This window comes from Pleurodeles waltl, chromosome 6 (genome assembly GCF_031143425.1).
Source record: "Pleurodeles waltl isolate 20211129_DDA chromosome 6, aPleWal1.hap1.20221129, whole genome shotgun sequence".
Lineage (NCBI taxonomy): Eukaryota > Metazoa > Chordata > Amphibia > Caudata > Salamandridae > Pleurodeles > Pleurodeles waltl.
In genome coordinates this window covers 32,193,486-32,216,637 of record NC_090445.1, presented here as the reverse complement: position 1 = coordinate 32,216,637, position 23,152 = coordinate 32,193,486, and the positions used below count along the sequence as shown (strand labels likewise).

General features: G+C 43.6%; 1 protein-coding gene across 1 annotated transcript in view; it reads right to left on the bottom strand.

The window, feature by feature from the left end:
- Positions 1-10,346: 10,346 nt before the first annotated feature.
- Positions 10,347-23,152, bottom strand: part of LOC138301467 (bile salt-activated lipase-like) — a 49,155-nt gene continuing 36,349 nt past the window's right edge. Inside the window, 3 exon segments of the mRNA XM_069241978.1 lie at positions 10,347-10,723; positions 15,666-15,844; positions 20,492-20,510. Coding sequence (XP_069098079.1) covers positions 10,531-10,723; positions 15,666-15,844; positions 20,492-20,510 — 391 coding nt within the window. The 3' untranslated portion in view covers positions 10,347-10,530.

Sequence of the window (23,152 nt, the reverse complement as noted above, 5' to 3'; positions counted from 1 at the left end):
AAATAAAATTAAAGAAGAAAAAAAGAATCAGAAAAATAAGGCAACGCACTGGAGTCCTGTGGGCGTATGTTCGATGGTACAAATGAATAAATACTTTTTTTGCACAATTAATAAAAATCATCGGAATCAACATAAAAGCACATTGTCATCTAAGAAGCACCATAAAACCACCAAATAAAAGCCATGCTTCACGCTAATTGCTAAAAACCCAGTAAAACCCTAATGACATGTTTGGACACCCAGTGGAGGTCCTATGATACAAAACACGCTTCGAGCCACAGGTGTCTTTTGTGCCAACTCGGGGACAACTGAGAGTATTTAGAAAGGTCTGGAGTCTAGCTGATAATAGTGCAGTTAAGAGGAAGGGCTGTGTCCGTTCTTCATGCAATAGGGGCTGGCAGTGTTTAATTTGGACACTGGCTGATGGCTCGATGGACTTTCTTGGCTGTTTGACATATGCTTTAAGAGATGTTCAGCTTTTAAGATAAATTTGGCCAAGCACGCCTTATATTGAGGTGTCAACCCTTTAAGTTGGGACAGGATTGCCTCCCGTCACGATCTAACACCATTAGAGGTGAAGCTATTTACCGCCACGTGAGAGTACAGGGCATATACAAAGAATATGTAAGAAGTCTTCCCAGTGATAAGCACAAAGCCTGCATCTCCTGCTGTTTAGGGGTGTATTCCATTTGGAGCTGCGTCCAATGAAGGGAGTAGTCTGAGTCTGGATGGAGCACATTTGTTTTTAGAGTCCTTTTCAATATTTCTGCCATGTATGGCTGTGCTATCGGAGCCTTATAAGTGTTAATTGTCATTCATGAATGTGATTGCATTAGAAACTTGTCTTTATCATTGCTCCACAAAAGCTGCTTTATTTATTTAATAATTGCTTGAGGAGTTTGTGTGGAAGGGGCTTTTGCCATAGTTCTTCTGCCTGCAAATGCTTTACTGCCGAAGCTATTCTCTTAGCCCATGAATTTGCGACTTCTGGCAAACTCATACCTATTTCTTCCCAAATCAGTGCTTTTAGTGTGTTCAGTTGCACATGTCTTTGCATAGAGGCATATTTCAGGAGCGCCCCATCTTGTAAACAATGCTTGGTCTTGTAGCCCAAATTCCAGCCTGATTTGTGCTGGTGAGGCACTGTGTGGAAGTCAGAAGAGAAGGAGAAACACTTTGCTCTGGGTGATATTCATGAAGTTGTGAAACTTGCTGGGAAATATTTCCAGACCATATGCCAAGGAAGGCAAAAACTTTGCCTTAATCACCATGAGGAGTGGACTTCAGTTAGGACTTTGCAGTTTCATCGTCAGGACTTGTACGGATGCAATTTGGGATGCGATTCTTGCTTTCAAGGTGTTTAGGTGCAGGTAATGCGACCAGCGTTCCTGCAGCCAGATGCTGAAGTATCTATAGCTGCTACTTCTGCCCACTGGCTGATCCCTACAGAGCCATTGCTTTTTCTTAATTACACACTTGCCAAAGATAACTACCTTGTTTCTTTCCAAATTTACTAATAGCTCATTTGTCTTGCAATACTGATCGAAACTGTTTATCACTTCTTGCAGGCCTGTGCCTGTCAGATTCAATAGGACGATATTGTCTGCATATAATAATGATGTTAAGGGCTGATGGCCCAGTTTAGGAGGATGGGAGATAGTGGCGTTCAATTGTGTGCACACATCTGCCAAGTATAGATAGAAAAGCATCGGGCCAGCACACAACCTTGCTTGACGCCCCTATCTGGATTTTAGCAGTCACTCTTCCATTACCACCTATTTTCACCCTTACCCAGTTCTCAGAATATAAAAGCTGTATTCCTTTTAACAGTTCCGGCGGGAAATTGAGGTTCACTAGCTTCCTCCACAACCTGTGCCGTTCTAATGAATCAAAAAGATTTGGATAAGTCCACGAAGCAGGTGTACAATGTCATTTTCTTGTTTGTGTATTTTTTTGCTAACATGGCTAGTGCTATCAGATCATCCAAGGTACTCGAGGGACTCGAGGGTCGAAAGCCGGTTTCATTCAGGGGTATTAGATTAACTTGATTGCCCATTCTTTCAGTTCTTCTAGCAGGAGGCCCGCAAAAATGTTTGCGTCAATGTCGAGCAGTGCGATCAGTCGATAGCTTTCCTGGTTCTCATAGAGGCCCTTCTTGAAGACTGGTTAAAAAATTTAACCCTTTCCACGAATAAGGAATTGTGTTTTCCATGACACAGGTGTTAAACATACCGCAGAGCTGGCCAGACCAAAAGCAGGGTCGTGCTCTAGAATGCCTGTGGGGAGGCCGTTTGGACCGGGAGCCCCACTCTGTTTGCAGCGCTGAATTTGTCCCTTAACCCTTTGCATTTCAAAGGCAATGGGTTCAACTCGCAACTAGAGTTAGAAAGTAATTCTGCCGCAGAGCTTCGAGATGTGCTCAATCCACTTCTCCGGCACTGCATTACTTTGGATCCCTGTGGTCCCATGCTCCAGTTGATTCACAATGGACCACAACGGCTGGCTGTTTTTATCTTTAGTTGCCTCCACAATTTTGGTCCATTCCTGGTCTATGTTGCCCTGCTTTGCTTTCCATACAGCCTTCTTGTATTTCTTTCTTCGATCATGAAAGGCGCAGAGGTGGCTGTTGTCCAGCTGTTGCCTCTTTACGAGTCTGGTTGTTTTGTTAAGCTGTCGTCTTTGTTGCCTTAAGACCGGCGTGAACCATAGTTTTTTGCTTGGTGGAATACCGACCCTTGGCCATTGTTTGCGATCTAGCTGGGTCCTTAATTCTGACAACATTACCTCCAACTTAGTGATTATATCTGCCTGGATCACTTGGTTGGAAAATATGTTGGCTTTTTATGCCTCGCATTTCTCCATACACCGATTGGACCATCCTATGTGATGTAGATGGCTTCCACGGTCCTGTTCTCCTATCTTCTGCAGAAGCGCCGTATACTGATTGTTGTTCACTATTTCCATAATTTGTGGGTGGTTGTAGCTTTCTCAGTGCACCTCTGCACTAAAGTCTTGGAAATACTTGAGGATGGCCGTTGAGGTAAATGTGTAGTCCAGGGTAGATGCAGATTCCTTTGACTTATGAGCTGGATTCATTGGGCAGTCTTTGGGTAATTGGCCGATTAGGGCCCTCAACCCTACGTTGCTGGTTCTGACTCCATCCTTGTAAAGCTGGGCTGTGTCAGGATCGAAGGGTGAGTTTTGTTCCTGCTAGCTTCCTCGTTTTGCGAGGCCACTTCTTGGCAATATATTGTCCCTGGGTGGCCCAGTGCGAAGGAGATTGAGAACTCACTTGGCCCCATTATGAAGGTGGGGGATGCTCCCTCCACACATTAATGAACTGTTCTCTTGTTGCCTGCCCATCACTTTTTTGTTTTCTCTTTGGGGGATGAGAAAGGATGGGTATTTTACTCTGTTAACTTCCTTTAACTCCATGCCCCAGTCATCGAATACTTCTGCCTTTGATAATAGTATGCTCAATCTCTGTGCTGCTGAAACAAACTTCAGTGGACTAGCTTGCATCACACTCTTGGTGCTAAGAAAGCTACATATTAGAGGTCTTTAGTTGATTATTTGTTCCAAGCCTTGGATTGCTTTGCATGTTCTCGTGAGGTTTCCTCGGTTGAGGATATCCTATGGACCCTGGGATTTATATGTTGGTTGAAAAATTAGGGTGTAAGCAACCCTATCTTTTAAGGACAGCAAGTGCTTATATATGCTGTCTTGTGTCCTTTTGTGGTATGAAGGGCTGATGTGATTGTGGCGTCTGTGATTGCCTTTTGCTCTGCCACAAAGGACACCTGGTTTGTAGTGTACACACTAAACTGACTAGTTGGAGGGTTTGCGTAGGGCCACATTGGTCTTGGGGCCCCAGATAGGGACTCCACATGAGTGAGGTCACCAGATTGCACAACTGTACCCTCGGGGGCCCTCGAGAAGGGTTGCCCTGATGGATGTCTTGTGTTGATCCAGTTGGAAACAGTTCTCGTGGGACTCCATCTCTCTTGCTATTCACCTCCGTGGTGAAGGGGCAGATTTTACAAAACTATTTTTTAAAGAAAAAAGAATTATAAAAAGAAGGCAACACACCGGAGTCCTGTGGGCTTATGCGTGACGTTATATACACCGCCTAAAGTCGGCTCCCAAAAAAGAATAAACTTTGTACTAATTCAGGATTTCCAGACCCAACCACTAGGTGGCAGAATAAAGCGACACGTGAATCTAGAAGCGTTGCGCACTGCAAAACGGGTTTTACAGCTGAAAATCTGGTTCCCTAGACCCAGACACATTTAACTGTGCATGGATCCATGAGTTTATGTACCAGAAATAAAGATCTGCAGTTGGACATACTGAGGGCAGTTACTGAAAATTAAAATCTGATTTGTTTGTCCCACAGACCTGGAGTACTCATTGCTCATGGCCTGGCATCTCTTCCTTGGCGCCAAGTAGGCCTTTGGAGCTGATGTGGTGGTCGGTTCATGAGCTGGGTGGAGCCTTTCATGATCTTTACTGATGGCTTTTTATCATCTTTACACTGCAGCTGTACTATCTTCACCCATGCCTGTGAAACAGGTGTAATTTAAGGGCAGTGTCTGCTGTCTTTGTTACATGGTCTGTCTGTCAGGCCCAAGTGACAGCTCTGTTCTCTAAGGCCCCAATTTGCAGGATCTGAAAAACTTTAACTTTCCAATCTTGCCCCTCCCACGTAGGTTCCCATCCATAACACATACAAAACGTTGCATCCATGAGCAATAGCATGCCTCACGTCTGCTGCTTCAGAACTGCCAGCAATAACTACACTTTCTTGCCCATTTTTCTGACACATTGTGCCGTAACAACAACTGGTTTGCCCCATCTATTCAAAATGTGCAGATTATGATGTGGGCCACTGATGAGGAGGTGTCAGCTCAGGGACTCAGGGAGGACTGGGTGTGTGAGGTTTTTTTTTCTTGATTTCACTAGGACCCACAGCACACTTCTCACACCACTAGCTGTTCAGTCCTGGCCAGCAGCGCTTCATGCCAGTGGTTCCCAACCTTTTGACTTCTCTGGACCCCCACTTTATCATTACTGGAACCCAGGGACCCCCACTGAATCATTACTGGAACCCGAGGACCTGAGTTACTGGAAGTCGGGCTCCCAGGCCTAAACATTGTCCATGATTTGAAATGCAAAACAACACACAAAAAATGCAGAAACATGCATTCAATTACACACATACACAAATGATAACATATTTTATTTAATTTGCAAACAAATATATATTAAAACAAAAATAGGAAGGTTGGAGCTTTTCCAAGTTCAACTGAAGCCACACATCGTCCATACTGTATTTGATGCACCTGCACGGCTCCCATGAATCCATCTGAGGGTACTAATTTAATGTTTAGCCTCCAATTTCAAATTCCTTAACATTTCCAGTATGTTTTAAAATTTTCAATTGTACATTTAGCCACATTATTTATGTAGACTTTAATAATCTGTTAATTTAATTTTCTAAGCAGTCGCGGACCCCCTGAGGAGGCTTTGCAGACCCCCAGGGGTCCCCGGACGGCAGATTGGGAACCACTGCTCCATGCTATTCCATTAGATTCACAGTTCAGCCGATGGGCATCAATCCTGACCCGATCGAGCTGACAGTGTGGGCCTTGCCTTCAGCGCCCCCTGCTGCCAGTGTGCTGCTTGGCATATGTCTAGGGTGACCCGACGTCCCCCATTTGCCGGGACAGTCCCGGTTTTCCAGCGACTGTCCCTGCAGACTTCAACACATTTGGCTAACCTCCCCAATTTTCAGAGGGTCGACTGACAACCAAAGGAGGCACATTTTTATATGTTCCAAAGCAGGACTAGTTAGTAGCTGTCCTCAGAAAGCATTTTAATTCACAGGTGTGATAGTGGGTTTAAAAAAATGCACTTTATTTGTTTCCTCAGTGCCCCGTCTGTTTTCCTAAGTTGATGCGCGCTCTTATTGTGTGCCCCTTGCGCAGGGCCACTGCAATTATGTGGCAGGGGAGGGCCAAATTATGCAGCAGGGTTGAATCAATTATGTGGCAAGAAAAGGCAAATTATGCGGCATTATGCGCCACATTTGGTGACAGTATTACTTCATTATTTTGTCATTTGTAAACTTGATAACACTGGTTGGGCATTAGCTGCACCTTATAAGCACCAGTTTGACACACAAGGATGTTAAAAAGCCACAGAAACGATGGCCAATCAAACTTTGCGAAGAGCCTTACACTGCTCTGTGTAGGAAAGTACCATCTTACCTGGCATGTTACCCCTATATTTCACTGTATATATGTTGTTTTAGCCCTTGTGTCTTTGGGATCCTGCCAGGCAGGACCCCAGTGCTCATAGTATGTGCTCTGGATGTGTTCCCTGTGTGGTGCCTAACTGTATCACTGAAGCTCTGCTAACCAGAACCTCAGTGTTTATGCTCTCTCTGCTTTCTAAATTTGTCACTGCAGGCTAGTGACTACATTTACCAATTCTCATTGGCACACTGGTACACCCATATAATTCCCTAGTATATGGTACTGAGGTACCCAGGGTATTGGGGTTCCAGGAGATCCCTATGGGCTGCAGCATTTCTTGTGCCACCCATAGGGAGATCTGACAATTCTTACACAGGCCTGCCAGTGCAGCCTGAGTGAAATAACGTCCACGTTATTTCACAACCATTTTACACTGCACATAAGTAACTTATAAGTCACCTATATGTCTAACCTTCACCTGGTGAAGGTTGGGTGCCAAGTTACTTAGTGTGTGGGCACCCTGGCACTAGCCAAGGTGCCCCCACATCATTCAGGGCAAATTCCCCGGACTTTGTGAGTGCGGGGACACCATTACACGCGTGCACTATACATAGGTCACTACCTATGTATAGCGTCACAATGATAACTCCGAACATGGCCATGTAACATGTCTAGGATTATGGAATTGTCACCCCAATACCATTCTGGTATTGGGGGGACAATTCCATGATCCCCCGGGTCTCTAGCACAGAACCCGGGTGCTGCCAAGCTGCCTTTCCGGGGTCTCCACTGCAGCTGCTGCTGCTGCCAACCCCTCAGACAGGTTTCTGCCCTCCTAGGGTCTGGGCAGCCCAGTCCCAGGAAGGCAGAACAAAGGATTTCCTCTGAGAGAGGGTGTTACACCCTCTCCCTTTGGAAATAGGTGTGAAGGGCTGGGGAGGAGTAGCTTCCCCCAGCCTCTGGAAATGCTTTGATGGACACAGATGGTGCCCATCCCTGCATAAGCCAGTCTACACCAGTTCAGGGATCCCCCAGCCCTGCTCTGGCACGAAACTGGACAAAGGAAAGGGGAGTGACCACTCCCCTGACCAGTACCTCCCAGGGGAGGTGCCCAGAGCTCCTCCAGTGCGTCCCAGACCTCTGCCATCTTGGAAACAGAGGTGTTGGGGGCACACTGGACTGCTCTGAGTGGCCATTGCCAGCAGGTGACGTCAGAGACCCCCTTTGATAGGCTCTTACCTTTCTTGGTAGCCAATCCTCCTTTTCTGGCTATTTAGGGTCTCTGCGTTGGGGAATTCTTCGGATAACAAATGCAAGAGCTCACCAGAGTTCCTCTGCATCTCCCTCTTCGACTTCTACCCAGGATCGACCGCTGACTGCTCCAGGACGCCTGCAAAACCGCAACAAAGTAGCAAGATGACTACCAGCAACATTGTAGCGCCTCATCCTGCCGGCTTTCTCGACTGTTTCCTGGTGGTGCATGCTCTGGGTGTCGCCTGCCTTCACCCTGCACCAGAAGCTCAGAAGAAATCTCCCGTGGGTCGACTGAATCTTCCTCCTGCTAACGCAGGCACCAAAAGACTGCAACACTGGTCCTCTGGGTCCCCTCTCATCCTGACGAGCGTGGTCCCTGGAAACCAGGAACTCTACCTAAGTGACTCACACAGTCCAGTGGCCCTTTAGTCCAAGTTTGGTGTAGGTAAGGCCTTGCCTCCCCACGCTAGACTGCAAACCTTGGTACTGCGTGATTTGCAGCTGCTCCAGCTTCTGTGCACTCTTCCAGGATTTCCTTCATGCACAGCCTAGCCTGGGTCCCCAGCACTCCGTCCTGCAGTGCTCAACCCACTGAGTTGGCCTCTGACATCATGGGACCCTCTTTTGTAACTCTGTGTGGACTCCAGTTCACAAATCCTCCAAGTGCCTGTTCAGGTACTTCTGCGGGTGCTGCCTGCTTCTGTGAGGGCTCTCTGAGTTGCTGAGTGCCCCCTCTGTCTCCTCTTCCAAGGGGAGACATCCTGGTACTTCCTGGTCCTCCGCAGCACCCAAAAACCTCTACCGCAACCCTTGCAGCTAGCAAGGCTTGTTTGCGGTATTTCTGCGTGGGAACACTTCTGCAACCTTCTTTTCGACGTAAGACATCTTCTTCCCAAAGGAGAAGTTCCCAGTCCTCTTCGTTCTTGCAGAATTCCAAGCTTCTTCCATCCAGAGGCAGCTTCCTTGCACCTTCATCCGGGGTTTCCTGGGCTCCTGCACCCCCTGGACACTGTCGCGACTATTGGACTTGGTCCCCTTGCTTTGCCGGTTCTCAGGTCCAGGAATCCATTGTCAGTGCACTGCTGGTGTTTGTTGTTCTTGCAGAATCCCCCTATCACGACTATTGTGCTCTTTTGGGGTAGTAGGGGTACTTTACTCCTACTTTTCAGGGTCTTGGGGTGGGGTATCTTGGACACCCTGACTGTTTTCTTACAGTCCCAGCGACCCTCTACAAGCTCCCATAGGGCTGGGGTCCATTCGTTATTCGCATTCCACTTTTGGAGTATATTGTTTGTGTTGCCCCTAGACCTATGCTTGCCTATTGCAACCTATTGTAATTCTACACTTTTTGCATTACTTTTCTGACTCTTACTTACCTATTTTTGGTTCGTGTACATATAACTTATGTATATTACTTACCTTCTTACTGAGGGTACTCACTGAGATACTTGTGACATATTGTCATAAAAATAAAGTTCCTTTTATTTTTAGTAACTCTGAGTATTGTGTTTTCTTATGACGTTGTGCTATATGATATAAGTGGTATAGTAGGAGCTTTGCATGTCTCCTAGTTCAGCCTAAGCTGCTTTGCCATAGATACCTTCAATCAGCCTAAGCTGCTAGAAACACCTCTATTCTACTAATAAGGGATAACTGAACCTGGCACAAGGTGTACGTATCACAAGGTACCCACTACAAGGCAGGCCAGCCTCCTACACACTGGTCCCTACGTTTTTAGTAATTTTTGAAACATCTGAACTAGAAACACATTTTTTGTTGTTAAATTCTGCCGATTTTGCAGCAGATGATGGATTATGTGGCAAATGCACCAAATCTAGAATACCGTGGGTCAAAAAACAAACTATACTGTAAGTTGTTTTTGATCTTTCACCATCAGGTAGCTACTTATAAACTAATGCACAGCTAAATGAAAAATAAATCTAAAAAATGTTATTCAGTGGGAAACTTTCTATAGTACATTATGAAACCTCTATTAGTTATTGCACTGCAAAGGTCTGTGTGTAACCAGAGAGCCACAGAATTAAATCTTGGTTGGTGAAGTGGAGAATAGTGACTTTGATATTTTTAGTGCTCAGAGGCCACAGCCTATGACAGAAAGCACTGTGAACATTTAAGCCATTATTTTAAACATGCATTACACAGTATAATATAGATTGCTACAAAATGCGTGAAAAGGTTTGATATAATGGTGCTTCCAAAATATAGATTTTAGTAATATCCAGACTGTACAAAATGCATTTTTTTACAAAGCTGTTCCTTCAGTACCTCGTCAGTGGTAGTAAATGCTATATAAATACAAATACAATTAAAAGCCCCACTTCACAGCTCCATTGCTAACTCTTTGCACTAACACGCTAAAAGAATAAGTCTTTGTCATCACAAAGGTTTGAGTGATTCGGTCAATCAAAGTCAGTACCGGCTCCAAGCATCCTTTACATTTGCAGAATAACTTGTAGCGCACATTTGCATTTCTTTCAGGCAAGCAGGCACCCTGGCAGGAAGGCTTGTTTAGCTGTCTGCCGGCTTCAGTTTCACAACACAGGAGAGTCAGTGAATGACACCTCAGCTGAGACATTTAAACTGTCAGAATTAACCGTCCCGGGATGGTTGCCTTTTTACAAAAAGTAGGGGAATGGTTTTTCATAAATCAAAGAAGTCTGGGCACATCTTGCCCCTCCGATCCCACCCATTTTGATCACTGCACCACAGAAGGAATAATTCAATGCTTGCTGTGTCTGTGCTGCACTCTTAAAGGAACAAACCACAAGAGAGTTTTATTTGATTAAATTCCTTTATTGAAGCGTGCAGGGCAGGTTCTTGTAGGGTTGTGCCCAGAACTTTACATCCTTGGGTCTGCTTCATGGATTGTAAATTGAGTTTGCGTGTGAGTTTTAGTATGGTTCTGGCCCCCCGACATGCTGGGCAGGCTCTGGCAGGATTGCACCCAGAACCTCACAGGTTCTACTCATGGATTGGTGGTTGATTTTCCGGGTGAGTTTTAGTATGGTTCTGGCTTGGACGCGCTGGGAAGGTTCTGGTAGGATTGCGCCCAGAACTGCACAAACTCTGTTCTCATGCGCTGCTTCATGGATTGCAGGTCGATTTTGTGAGTGATTTCCAGATATTCCTGATTCTCTGTCGAGTATGGCAGCCAAGGAGTCGGGACCCTTGAATCTCCATTGTTGGGATCACTGTAGGAGTGAAGACTACAAGTTAGTTGGGAAGATGGCTGAGGTGAGCAATTAAGAACATTCGGACAGAGAAATCCCCCATGATCAAAGCGTAGGGTGAATTTCTTTGAAACTCAAGCGAAAAGATGAGATACCCAGGCCAGCAGCACAGATGTGGAAAGATGCACAGTAACTGTATGAAAAACCTTTTTACTTCTTCTCAGAGTCCTGATATTTGGAACCCCATACTGCTACTTGGTAGACATACCAGGTGTTGGTGGTATTGGCTTCCTTGCTATAATTCTTCACAGTTTGTACCTGTGGCTAAGACCTGTGGGCTAGACCTGAGCCATGTGTTCTGCCTGTGTGTCTGCCTTCTCCCCCTTACACAGCATCAAAGCTGAAAATAAAAAGACTGTGCAGAAAACAATGGAATGTGTGAAGTTCTATCCATCCCAACTTTGTAATTTATTTTTTTAAACTTTGCTAGCTTTGTGTAGTGCACAGCTGGCAAATCAATACAAATATATATATAGGGCTTGTGTGACAGAGCAAAATAATCTTTCTCCTCAGGGCAGAAAGTGTGTTGCCACTGCTACTCATCTCCAAATATCAAATCCAGACTTCCTTGGCAGCTTAGTTCCGTGGCACCAGAAGGTCACACTGCCTCCCTCCCTACCCCCCACCTGGAGGTCTGGCAGCAGGGGATGGTGTGGAAGGGGCTGATACAAGGCAGGGACTGGTCCCAGCTGCTGCTCAACAGCTACTTCCCTGCATCTTGGAATACTGCCCATCCTGGGTGAAAAATGCAGATGTGAGGGATATGGGTGGATGCAGTTAAGCTCCACCTCAGACAAGGTTTCCAGACATTTGACTCCTCCAGCAGGGCAGTGCTTTAAAGGGCAGGGACTGAGTACTGGCCTTTCTTTACTCTGAAGGGGAGAGTGCCTGCACTTCTTAGAAGAGGTGCAATAATTTTAATGGAAGGGTCCTAACATTTTCTGTAGCAAGTAGTACCCACCCTTTTCCCTTTCCATTTAAAGCACTGTCCACTATAAGAAAGATACCACTAAAGAATGTGTTTTGCTTTTTAGGTCTTGCCTAGAAGACGCTTCGGCTGCCTGATGGCATTAGATCTCTTATGCCCAACTTAGAGCTAGAGGGGTCTTGGGGTCAGTTCCTAGCCAATGATTCAATTGTATTCTTGTGTCTCAGTTCACTGCTTCTGACTCAATGGAGTTCCTCCGTATTCTAGTGTTTGCCCCATCCAAAGAGTGCGCCAGTCTCACTGTTGTGATTGGAAGAGCTGCATCATTCCACCCCTGACGTCATGGCCTTGTACTGAACTGCATAAGGAACTAAGTCTTCGCACATGTTTTTTCTCTGCCTGCATCTCAATCCCTTTCCAAAACCCCTGCTCCAGTTAAATAATTTTCTCACCTTGCATCTCCTTGATCTTGCACCCTCCCCTTCCGCCTAAACCTTCCTGCACAAAAACACTCAATGGAGGCGTTTCCCTCCTTCTATGTGTGTGCTGCAGAATGCAGCACACATAGAAAAAGGAAGAACGTGGGGAGATAAAGGTATTTCTTCTCACTGCGTCTCCCTTACGCGTCCCCTGGGGATGTGTAGGCTTTTGACCCATTCCCAAGTTTATGAAATCTTGTAAATCTGGGAATGTGTTGAATGCCATGGCTGATATGTGAGAAAACGCACTGTAACGCCCATGGCACGCCTCCCTATCGCAGGGTGAGGCAACGCAGCGGCTTGGGCTGCGTTGCCTTAGTCCATATCCACAGTGCCATGAAAAGCCAGGCAGGGTGAGTTTACGTGTCCTTGTACATATGGGCCTGCAGTGCGCGCCACCGGACCGTCACTAAAAGTGACATTGCAGCAGCACATAAAACGCCCCCAAGATTCCTGCACTGGGCTGAATGCGCGACCAGCCTGCCACATTTAAAGCAGATTCATTAAATTAAAGAACACAAAATTAATTAGCACATGAAAATGTTTTTGCCTGAATTTTGAACTTGCCCCCTAATGGATCTGAATGAAACTTGACATACCCACAGTAGTCTAACCATGCTAAATGTCTGTCATTTGAATTTATCAAATGATGCTACACGTATTAGCAAATAAACACTTTTTTATACCCCCATCATTTGGCTGTGCCCCCCCCCCTCCCGACAAAGCTGCACCAATTTAAAAATAGCAACATTAATCTAAACACAAGCCTTTGCCAAAGGTTGTGTGAATTTGTCAAACACCACTAATGGTATAGGTAAATGAAAAATACAGATTTCTAAGGTTGATATAACTCTATTTTGCAACCCTTTCGAGTTCACCAAAATATTTTAAATGCACATTTCTAGGAAACTACTGAGCAGGATAACATCAAACCATGTAATCACACTTCCTTGAGTAAAGTGCTACTTATATCACAAGTTTAATGCAATTCTTCTCAGCTGTTTTCACTGAGCAAAGAACTCTATGGGAATTAGAACAGGCGATGTCACTGTTTTGCACCCCACAATTTTCGGGCTCCGCTTGACAGAGCTGCAGTAAACTTGCCATGCACACCTGAAACCGGGTGCACTTTATTGGAAAGTTTTGTGGAGATTCATTGAATGGTGCAAAGGTAAGTAAGAAATCATAAAATGCCTTTCAATGGGAACTCTGGCCTGACCACAAATATACAATGGTCATCACACACAGAGTGTGATATGCTGTTTATTTACATTATTGAGCACAGGGAGGGGCCATGACTCAGGATAAGCAAAGTTTTGAGTGGGTCGTGATGCCCCCTCGATCATGGTAACAAATCACTGGTTACTACCTCACATATTACATTTTACGATTGCTTTGCACGTGAAAATAACTCTCCTCGTGTTCACGTGGCCCTGTTCAGTGTGAGTTTACGTTGCTGCACTAATTTAATCCATTGTGTCCTGGCTCTGGTTAATTATCTTATTTTAAGCAGATATGGAAAATACCATAGCAAAAACATTATGGGGGTTATTCTAACTTTGGAGGAGTGTTAATCCGTCCCAAAAGTGACGGTAAAGTGACGGATATACCACCAGCCGTATTACGAGTTCCATAGGATATAATGGACTCGTAATACGGCTGGTGGTAAATCCGTCACTTTTCCGTCACTTTTGGGACGGATTAACACCTCCTCCAAAGTTAGAATAACCCCCTATATGCCGGAGCACAGAATGTAACACGCTGTTTTCTCATGTGAAGTTTGCTCTACTAGGGTAATACACTAACATTTGGTCTTTGCAATGTGGTAGTCTTAGAGTGAATGTGTTAATTTATACAATTGTATAAAATTGTTCTAAATAACATGTTATTGGCCACAATTATTTTCTCTGTATCAGAATATATATGTATATATATATATCACCCCAAATACTTTTCACAACGGCGTTGCCATGTAGCAGCCAAATTGTTGGTGATGCTGTCAAGACACCTCGCCAGTATGTCAATTACATCAACACTCTCCTCTCCTCACATACGAAGGAGGACAGCACTTGAGCATCGCGGTGAAACCGAATTTGATGGAAATGATAGACAGAACACATTTCGGCAAAAAATGCCTTTGTCAGGTGCTGTCCTTCTTCATATGTAAGAAGAGGAGAGTGTTGAGATATTATAAAATACATTATAATATATATATATATATATATATATATATATATATATATATATATATATATATATATATATAAATACATTTATGAACTGAATACGAGCTTATTGGATATGAATTTGTATGAATTTGCTTCGATAATTGGGATCCATTCGACGGGATCGGTGCAGCCGTCAGATGGCCATCAGTCCATCTGTTGAAGAATTATATATATATATATATATATATATATATATATATATATACATACACAGTGTAGCAGCGCGCTCACAATGTCAGTACTTCCTCGAGGGCAGACCACCTCCATCAGTTCATTAAATCAAAAGTAGAGTGCCACTCCAGAGTAGTGTTAGAGGTTGTCTATTCTTTGTTCACAACCCAGCCGACCCGTTTCGACATACTAATCTTCATCACAGCTTTTTAAACGCCAATGAACCTTCATGTGAAGGAATGAATCCAACTGGCATGATTCTACCTATTCATTTCTATAAATGAATGAACATCTTCAAACATTCACTCTTATTCACTGATGGGGTGTAATGTTTTCACTATGCTGGAGGAGAATGTCAGGAACTAACGATGTAATAGCTCACTCAGAGGAGCATTATAGAGTGTGGATTAGAATGAATGTTTAAGCCTGTTCATCCATTTAAAGTACTAAATGGGTAGAATAAATAACATGTCACTGATCTTTTGAAAATGAGCTTTAAGAAATACAGTTTAACTTGTTTATCAATTGATATATTGATTGATTGATATATATATATATATATATATATATATATATATATATATATAAAAGCAAATGCCTTTCAGGGTTAGAGTGACGCATAAGACTTTGCTGTACAAATGGCAAAAGACTTTGTCACTATCTAGCTCGGCGTGGATAGCACTATGCTAATCCTATGCTTGAAAACTTTGCTAGATAAACATACATTTGAGGTGAGCAAACCTAGAGTGTAGCTGGTGCTGCAGGGTGCTCCTTACTGGAGCTGCTCTCCACCTAAAATTGGGAACTTCCCAGAGTTCTCTATTCTTTTTTGCATATATATATATATATATATATATACATACACACACACACACATATATATACACACAAACATGTATACATATACACACATATATATGCATATATATATATATATAAACACACTCACATGCACACACATGCACATATATATGCTAAAGGAACACCTGTTGATATGCAGCAGGAGGTCAGTGCATGTACACTAAACATTTTGACACTTGCCCTAAGTTAGCAGCTCCCAGATGTTCCGAATCTTGAGCAGTGGTCTGGATACTTACCCCGTTCTTGCAAAGTTCGTCCAGTACGCAATCATGTATTTTGAGACATCTCTGTCCTTAGGCCGGTAAGCAATGGGGGTGGTGAAGGGCTTGGCAAAGATGTACTGGAGATCATCTGCGTGGTCCGCACCTGTCCAGCTGGGGTAGATGGGCATTCGCGAGGGGTGGGAGAACATTAACTGTAGATCTTAGCATTCCTATAATAAAGTGATAGGAGAGACTGACTACAGAACCAAACACAGGGTTCAATGCCATCAAAAACCCCAGCTATAAACACCACATCTGCATTCATCTAATGTGATGACAAGGCTGTTGCCAAATGCTCTCGTTTCAACTGCAGTTTAGGATTGGAAATGACTTGGAGGTCGGAGGGTGGGGAGGTAAGACGAGGGGGTGGGTGGAATGTTTCATTCGGCCCTCGGAATTTGTGGAATTTGGTGACTCCGCAATACTCTTGTAACATGGAGTTCAGGCCAAATTTCACTAATCGCTGCATGGTGGAATTCTTTCCTGCGAGGCTCCAAAAATGCGAGCCCAAGCGAGAATTTCTACTCGAGTTGTAGCAAAATCAACTTGAATCACCGTGCGCTCTTGCACTTTGATTTTTCAGAGCTGCTTGCGCTACTTATGAAAAACTGCAGGGTGAACAGCCAACATGCATATTTTCCACCGGTTGGTGGAATTCTGTGAAATCTTGTGAGGTTTTTATGTAACTCCGCAGATTTCTGCATAATGAAACTTCATGTGTTCTGCCCACCCCTAAGTAAGACCTTTCTCTGTACAAAAAGCAGAGTTTTAAAATATTCCCCCAGCAGAAATAGGGATAATATTCAACCACCTAGAATTCCAAAAATGCATTCAGGTTGCACTGTTTCTGTGACACACAAGCATCACGCAGCTGGGCATGTGCATGCCTAAGGCGAAAGTGACCCACTCCCTGACTCATCCTAACAAGTGCGCAACATGAGTGGAGCACACCTACGGATCATCAACATTACACCAAAGCGTTATACTTTCAGACTATACCTGAAACCCACACTCTATCAGTGATGCACAACAAACTGAGCAGCCCCTTTACTTGTACTCCCAGAAAGAGCTGTGAGGCCCCATCAGTGGTAGAAAAGCACTATAGAAATGATGGAATACAATATGTAGGATCGGGGCAGGTGGAGGGGAGGGAGTAGCCATCCTTCCAGATAAAACAGCTGATCCTCTAGTCAGTCACAAGTATTTAGCAATATGCACTTTATATAGATTCACCTGCTGTGTATCAATCAGCAAAACCTTGGTAAATAACCTCTTGCTTAAAAAAACCTCTGATTTGCACTGGAGTTTTTTAAAGTTTGCAGTTATGCTTCAGATATGCAACGTATACTTATTATGTGATGTGGACAGTAGTAAGAAATGCGCAACTGTGAGTAGATACTTCCCAACGTCTATATTTCATATTCTGCTCATTCTTGTTATAGGGCTAATGTAGGCCATATTTTAATGTGTTACAGAAATGGTGATAGTTGTCAATTCTCCATATTTGTGCAATCAATTAGTTACAAAGTTTGGCTCGCAGGGCGGATATTCTAGTTCATGTCTTTCTGCAAGAAGCCAAGTCTGTAAAGGAGCTATCATTGAGCAAAGGTCGTGCTTGGTGATAATTGAGTTTTTGTTGAAGAAAGAGTGGCTGGGTTCTCTGGATCTATCTGTGGTTTAAGTGCATTGCTTTAATGTGATTTGTCTAGCCACAGGGGGCCAGTTAAGGGAAAAGGGAACATGCATTATATGGGTAGGCTGACAGGCTATTTGGGATTCTCTGCAGTTTCTGAAGTATTAACAAGCAAAGCCCAATTCTCTTGTCAAATTGGGAGAGCCCCATGCAAAGGTAGCTTGAACTTTTCACTGGAACCCAATGTATGGGAAAACCCACTGATGCCCCCTCATCAAGTGATCGTTAGCAGTTTTAATTACTTGTGGCATGGTGGCAAAGTTGTAGTGCATGGCCCGTCCTAAGATGGTGCTGGTGTGTGATGGTCGTCCCCGTGCAGTACTCTGCATGAGACAATAGTTGGTGGAATGAACGTGCCAGAAGGTGGGATGGACGGTTAACGGTCATTGATTGTATGGCAAGGGTTGACGCCAGACACATGTTTTAGTGCCCATAGTAAAGATTTCCTTCTGCAGCTACAGTGTTGCATACTTTGGATTGGCAAGGAGAGTTAGAATGTTCCTATGTTGGAGCCATACTTCAGGAGCTGCGATGATGGATTGTAAGTGGCTGGTGCTCCAGAGTTCATCGTTGCTGATCCTGCTGAGATTCTTCTTGCTGCCGATCCTGATGAGAGTCCTGTGATTGCTTGCTGCATCTTTTGAGTGTTGCAGCCTCCTAACTCAGTAGCGGTATTGTCACGGACAACCGTTGCAGCAGGAACGTAGGTGCGGTCATGAGGTCCTTGTGCGCGTCCACTATGTGCAAAGATCATATCAGTCACAAGCTTCCTCATGCACAGCCACTGTGCGAAGATCTTCTGTACCTCCGGTGTGACTATACAGGTCACTCTATGTAACAGATGTGACGGCCATCTTGTAAGGCTCTCATCTGGTTACCTACATTGCCGGAAGGTGCGAAGGAGCTTTCACCAATGGAAAAACACAACGTTGTACATTTTTTTTCTTCTGGGGGAAAAAAAGGAACTTCAGTCTCAATATGTCAGTTAAGCCCAGGGGCAATAACAGGTGACAAGTTTTAATATTATTGTGTTGTGGTTGTCTCTTTACTCATCTTCTGTCACACTTGTCATTAACGTGTGGACAGCTGTGCGAATATTTACCCACACTCCTCCTTAAGCTTTCCTTCCAGTGCTGGGAAAACCTCCTGTAAGTTGGCCTAAATGAGAAGAATATTTTTTAGATTATTTTTCAACTTTTGAGGATGATTCTTTAGAATAATTTTTACCACTAAGAAAGAAAAAAAGCTTGTTGCATACATTAGGCCCAGAAGGATTACACGTGTATGAGCAAATGACAAAGAAGGCTAGATCTAAGGGGAGGGATGATGTATTTAAACATTCATTAGAAGATCTTGACAATTACTTCTAACCCAAAGTATATATAGCAATTGACAGATTTAATTTTTGTCAGCACAAACAAGAGTCAGTAGATGACTACATTGCAGCTTTGAAGTAGTTAGCTATTCTCTGCAAATTTGGAACTTTGTCTGAAAGACTCATAAGGGATCAAATTATCATGCACACCAATGGTGTCAATCTTCAGGAAAGGCAGTGGCTAATAGGAGACTCTTATTTAAAATAAGTGGTAGCTATTGCAAAAAAGGTAGAGTTATTTAAGAGATGTTTTAAGAATAATGGAGCTAACTTTTGAAAACCAAATAGCACTTTAGCTGTATGTAGAATAACTCCCAAATCTGGATCTAAAGGGTAACCTAAGGGAGGCTGCAAGACCCTTCAATCTAAAACAATGAAATAAAAGACTCAGAACAAGAGCAAAAGGTTCACGTTTTTTAGATGTGGGAGTGAGGAAAACCTTGCTAGGGACAAATGTTGCCCAGCCTCCAAACATAAATGTTCTTTTTGTAGCATTCTAGGCAATTTTGCCAAAGTATGTAGGAAGAAAAATAAGCCTGTAAAATGCCTCATCAAGAAGTCATAGTCCAAATCGTCCGGAGATGAGGAAAATGTTAATTCAGAATGTGGGCTAAGCATTGATGATGTTGTTTTAAATTTCAATACCAGGAAGAACCGACCAGTTTGTGACATGACCAGTGGGGTGTTGATGTACAAATTGTGGTGAATTTAGGGTCACTATCCCAAAATCTGTTTACTACCACCTGATGTGCACCCAGTGAGCTACACTGGGGAAGAAATTCCAATGCTAGAGTACAGAGCTTTTTTTTTTATTTAAAACTAGACAGGCTAGGTATAAGCTGTATGTAGCTGAACATGGACCATCTGTGTTGGGTTCAGTCAATCAGAGGGCATTGGGAATGGTTCAGTCTCAATTAAACAAATGTTTGAAGAATTGTTATAGATTCTGTAAACAGTACGGGATGGTTGGCCACTTTGGTTGTTGTATATAAAGTGAGTGAACAGGTAAGGTTATGCGTCGATCTGAGAGACCTCAAAAGGAATATTATCATTGACAAGTTTAAGGTCTCAGATAAATTAGTTGTTGACAGAGACCATTGGTGTGAAATGTTTTTTCACGATAGACCTGGCCTTTCCATACCATCAATAGCTCTACATGCCAAAAGTAGTAGCCTTACTGCCTCTGGCACACATCTTGGTCATTAAATTAGTGAATCGGTCATTAAACCCAAGATGAGGCCTTGAACTCCATAAGGAAAGCTCTGTCACCCACGTAAAGATGAAGAGAGATCTTTTTTAGGGTTGGCAGAGTTAAGTTTGTCAAGAACTTTGATAGCACGAAATATAGGCTAAGGCAGTTAATCAGGTATCAACCAGGGTTCCAATGGGATGAGATTTTAGAAAAATAACATTTGCCGTCCTATTTCCTTGCTAAATTTTGACTGTTCTGCACATTCAGTGATTACAACTAATGCTAGATGGAAGGGGTTGGGTTCGTTGCTTTCGCAAGTTATGGAAAAAAACTTTCTGTGGATGAACGTAGTTTTATTTTAAGAGGTGGAAGAATAGTTCCACCTTGCATTTAAGATTTTAAATTTGATACACAAGGGCAACTTGGAGTAATCAAATCCAAATTGAGGGCTAATGCTTCATATTGCTGGCCTGGGCTTGACTTTGAGCTAGAGAGGTTTGCATGTGACTGTATTCAATGTACCAATGTGTACAAAAGACAAAATATGTAAGGGCACCACTTTGTCCTTTGGAGTATCTAGAAGGTCCATGGGAGTTTATGGCTAATGAGATTTTTGGACCTGTTTTAGATTTCTATGGTATTTCTAAGTATGTAGTGGTGCTAGTTGATTTTAGTTTTCAAAGTGGCCAGAAATAGATTTTGTCTAAAGTGGAGTCCAAGGCTGTGATGTCTTTTCTAGAGAAAGATTTCCTTAGATAAGGGATTCCTAAAGTGTTGCATAGTGATAATGGTCGACAATTTGTGTTGGATGGACAGAGTTGCAGTGAGAAGTGAGAGTGAAAGCATTTTTAGTGTACCAGAGGAAGGTGTGTCTGAGGTTGTGATTGAAGGAGATTTCCATACATCCAAGTGTTTTGACATAAATCATTCTTCAGGTCAACATGCTGTTGCCCTAGGAATGTTACTAGAAGTGGGAGAGAAGTTGTACACCCAGCAAATTTGAAGGATGTTTTTGTAAGCTGAATATTAAATTACTAAATGTTCATTTTATGTGCATGCTGAAGAGTTTAGTTATATGCACAGTAATGTTTAGTTATAGAATATTGTATGGAGTTATATGTATAATTCATATTTGAGTAAGACTATCTAGTTGTAGGTTTGGGCCGTGTAAAGAAGGGAGAAGTGTGGTTGTTGTTCTCATGCAATACTCTGCATGAGACAATAGTTGGTTGAATGTTCGCGGTGGAAGGTGGGACATACCGTTAACGATCATTGATTGTGCGGCAGGGGTTGAAGCTGGACACATGTTATGTTGTCTGCAAAAAACAAATTGGCTTGTGCAGCTACGGTGTTGCCTACTTTATATGGTAGTTCATCTGGTGGTCACAGGTTGGAATCTCCATTTTTCTGCCTTTGACCTTGAGGTAGTTCCAAACATCATGAGATCATTGATTATCGGAATTTCCCTGTGGCACAAAACCAAGATCAGATGAACGTTGGAATGATTTGCATTTCATCAGTGAAGTTACAGAAGTTGAGATTACAGGAGAATTTTAAGATAAGTGGAGTAATAAAGTAGATGCTGGACAGTAGCAGAGCCATGATTGAGTCTTGAGGAACATCCATTGAAAAAAGTATCCAATTTATGGTGATATGAAACACTATTCCACTGTGCCATGTATGAATGTTGAGAAGAACATCTCCAATGATATAAAATTTGTTGAAAAGCAAGAGCAAGAAAAATATCAAATACTTTGTTCTCTGATTTGTTGCTAAATAAATTATTAAATAAAGGGCCCCAAAAAATATGTAAAATATGGAAGGAATGGTTTAATTTAAAAATCGAAGTCAATTGTGCCCATATTTTATGCCAGAAAGATAAGATGTATGGGCACCAGAATAAATGCATTAAATTAACTTCGGGAAAATCACACGACCAACATTTAGGTAAATTGGAGTGTGAAAATTTTGAACAGAGAATCGGTGTAAAATAGAGTCTATGATAAATAAAGAATAAGGTTTGCGTGAGGTTAGCTGCTCTTGATATTTTATAAATACGTGACCAAATCTTATTCCAGAAAACAATGTCCCAATCAACTCCCAGATCGTCTTCCCATGAGAGCTCAGATCTAGACTTGGCTCGATCCATGATAGGAGACAATAATACTTTATAAATAGTAGAAGCTTTAGGATTTGAACTAAGAAGGGTAGTGAATGTAGAGGGGCGGGTAATGATAATAGATTCAGGGGGTCATTACAACCTTGGCGGGCGGCTAGTGCCGCCCACCAGGCGGTAACCGCCATGCGGCCGCACTCACGCGGCCCCCTTTATGACATTCCCGTTGGGCCTTAGGGCGCAAACCAAGTTTGCGCCCGCCGGCCCAGCGGGAATGAGGCCGCAACATAGGAGCCGGCTCCTAATGGAGCCGGCGGTGTTGCGGCCGTGCGACGGGTGCAGTTGCACCCGTCGCGCTTTTCACTGTCTGCTATGCAGACAGTGAAAAGCTGGCCGGGGCCCTGTTAGGGGGCCCCTGCACTGCCCATGCCAGTGGCATGGGCAGTGCAGGGGCCCCCAGTGGCCCCAGGACACCCCTTACCACCAGCTTCTTCCTGGCGGTGCAAACCGCCAGAAACAGGCTGGCGGTAGGGGGGGTCATATTCCCCAGGGCAGCGCTGCTTGCAGCGCTGCCCTGGCGGATTATCACCGCCGGGGCTAAAACGGCGGGAAACCGCCGGCCCCGGCGGTGCGACCGCGGCTCTACCGCTGCGGTCGTAATAAGGGCCTCCGTACCGCCAGCCTGTTGGCGGTACGGACGCCACATTACCCCTGGCGGTCTCTGACTGCCAGGGTCGTAATGACCACCTCAGTGTGTATACAAAATAAGACATCTAGCACTACATTCAATAAAGTGTTGAACCTATGTTGAAATGATGAGGGACAATTCAATTTCTTTTGAAATTGAGGAAAGGAGAGCGGAACTTGTTTGTTAAAGAGGTGACCAATCCATATAATACCTTCAGACTTCCAAGTACCCCAAAAATGGGTCTGTTGTTAAGTTTAATTAATGTATTATACCATGATGATTCAACGAAAAAGTTAGAAAGAGTTAAAGATCGTTTAGAAAAAGTGGATAATAAAAAAGAATGTGTATGTTTAAGAACTGGAGTAGAAAGAAGAGAGCATTTCGAAGTAAATGATG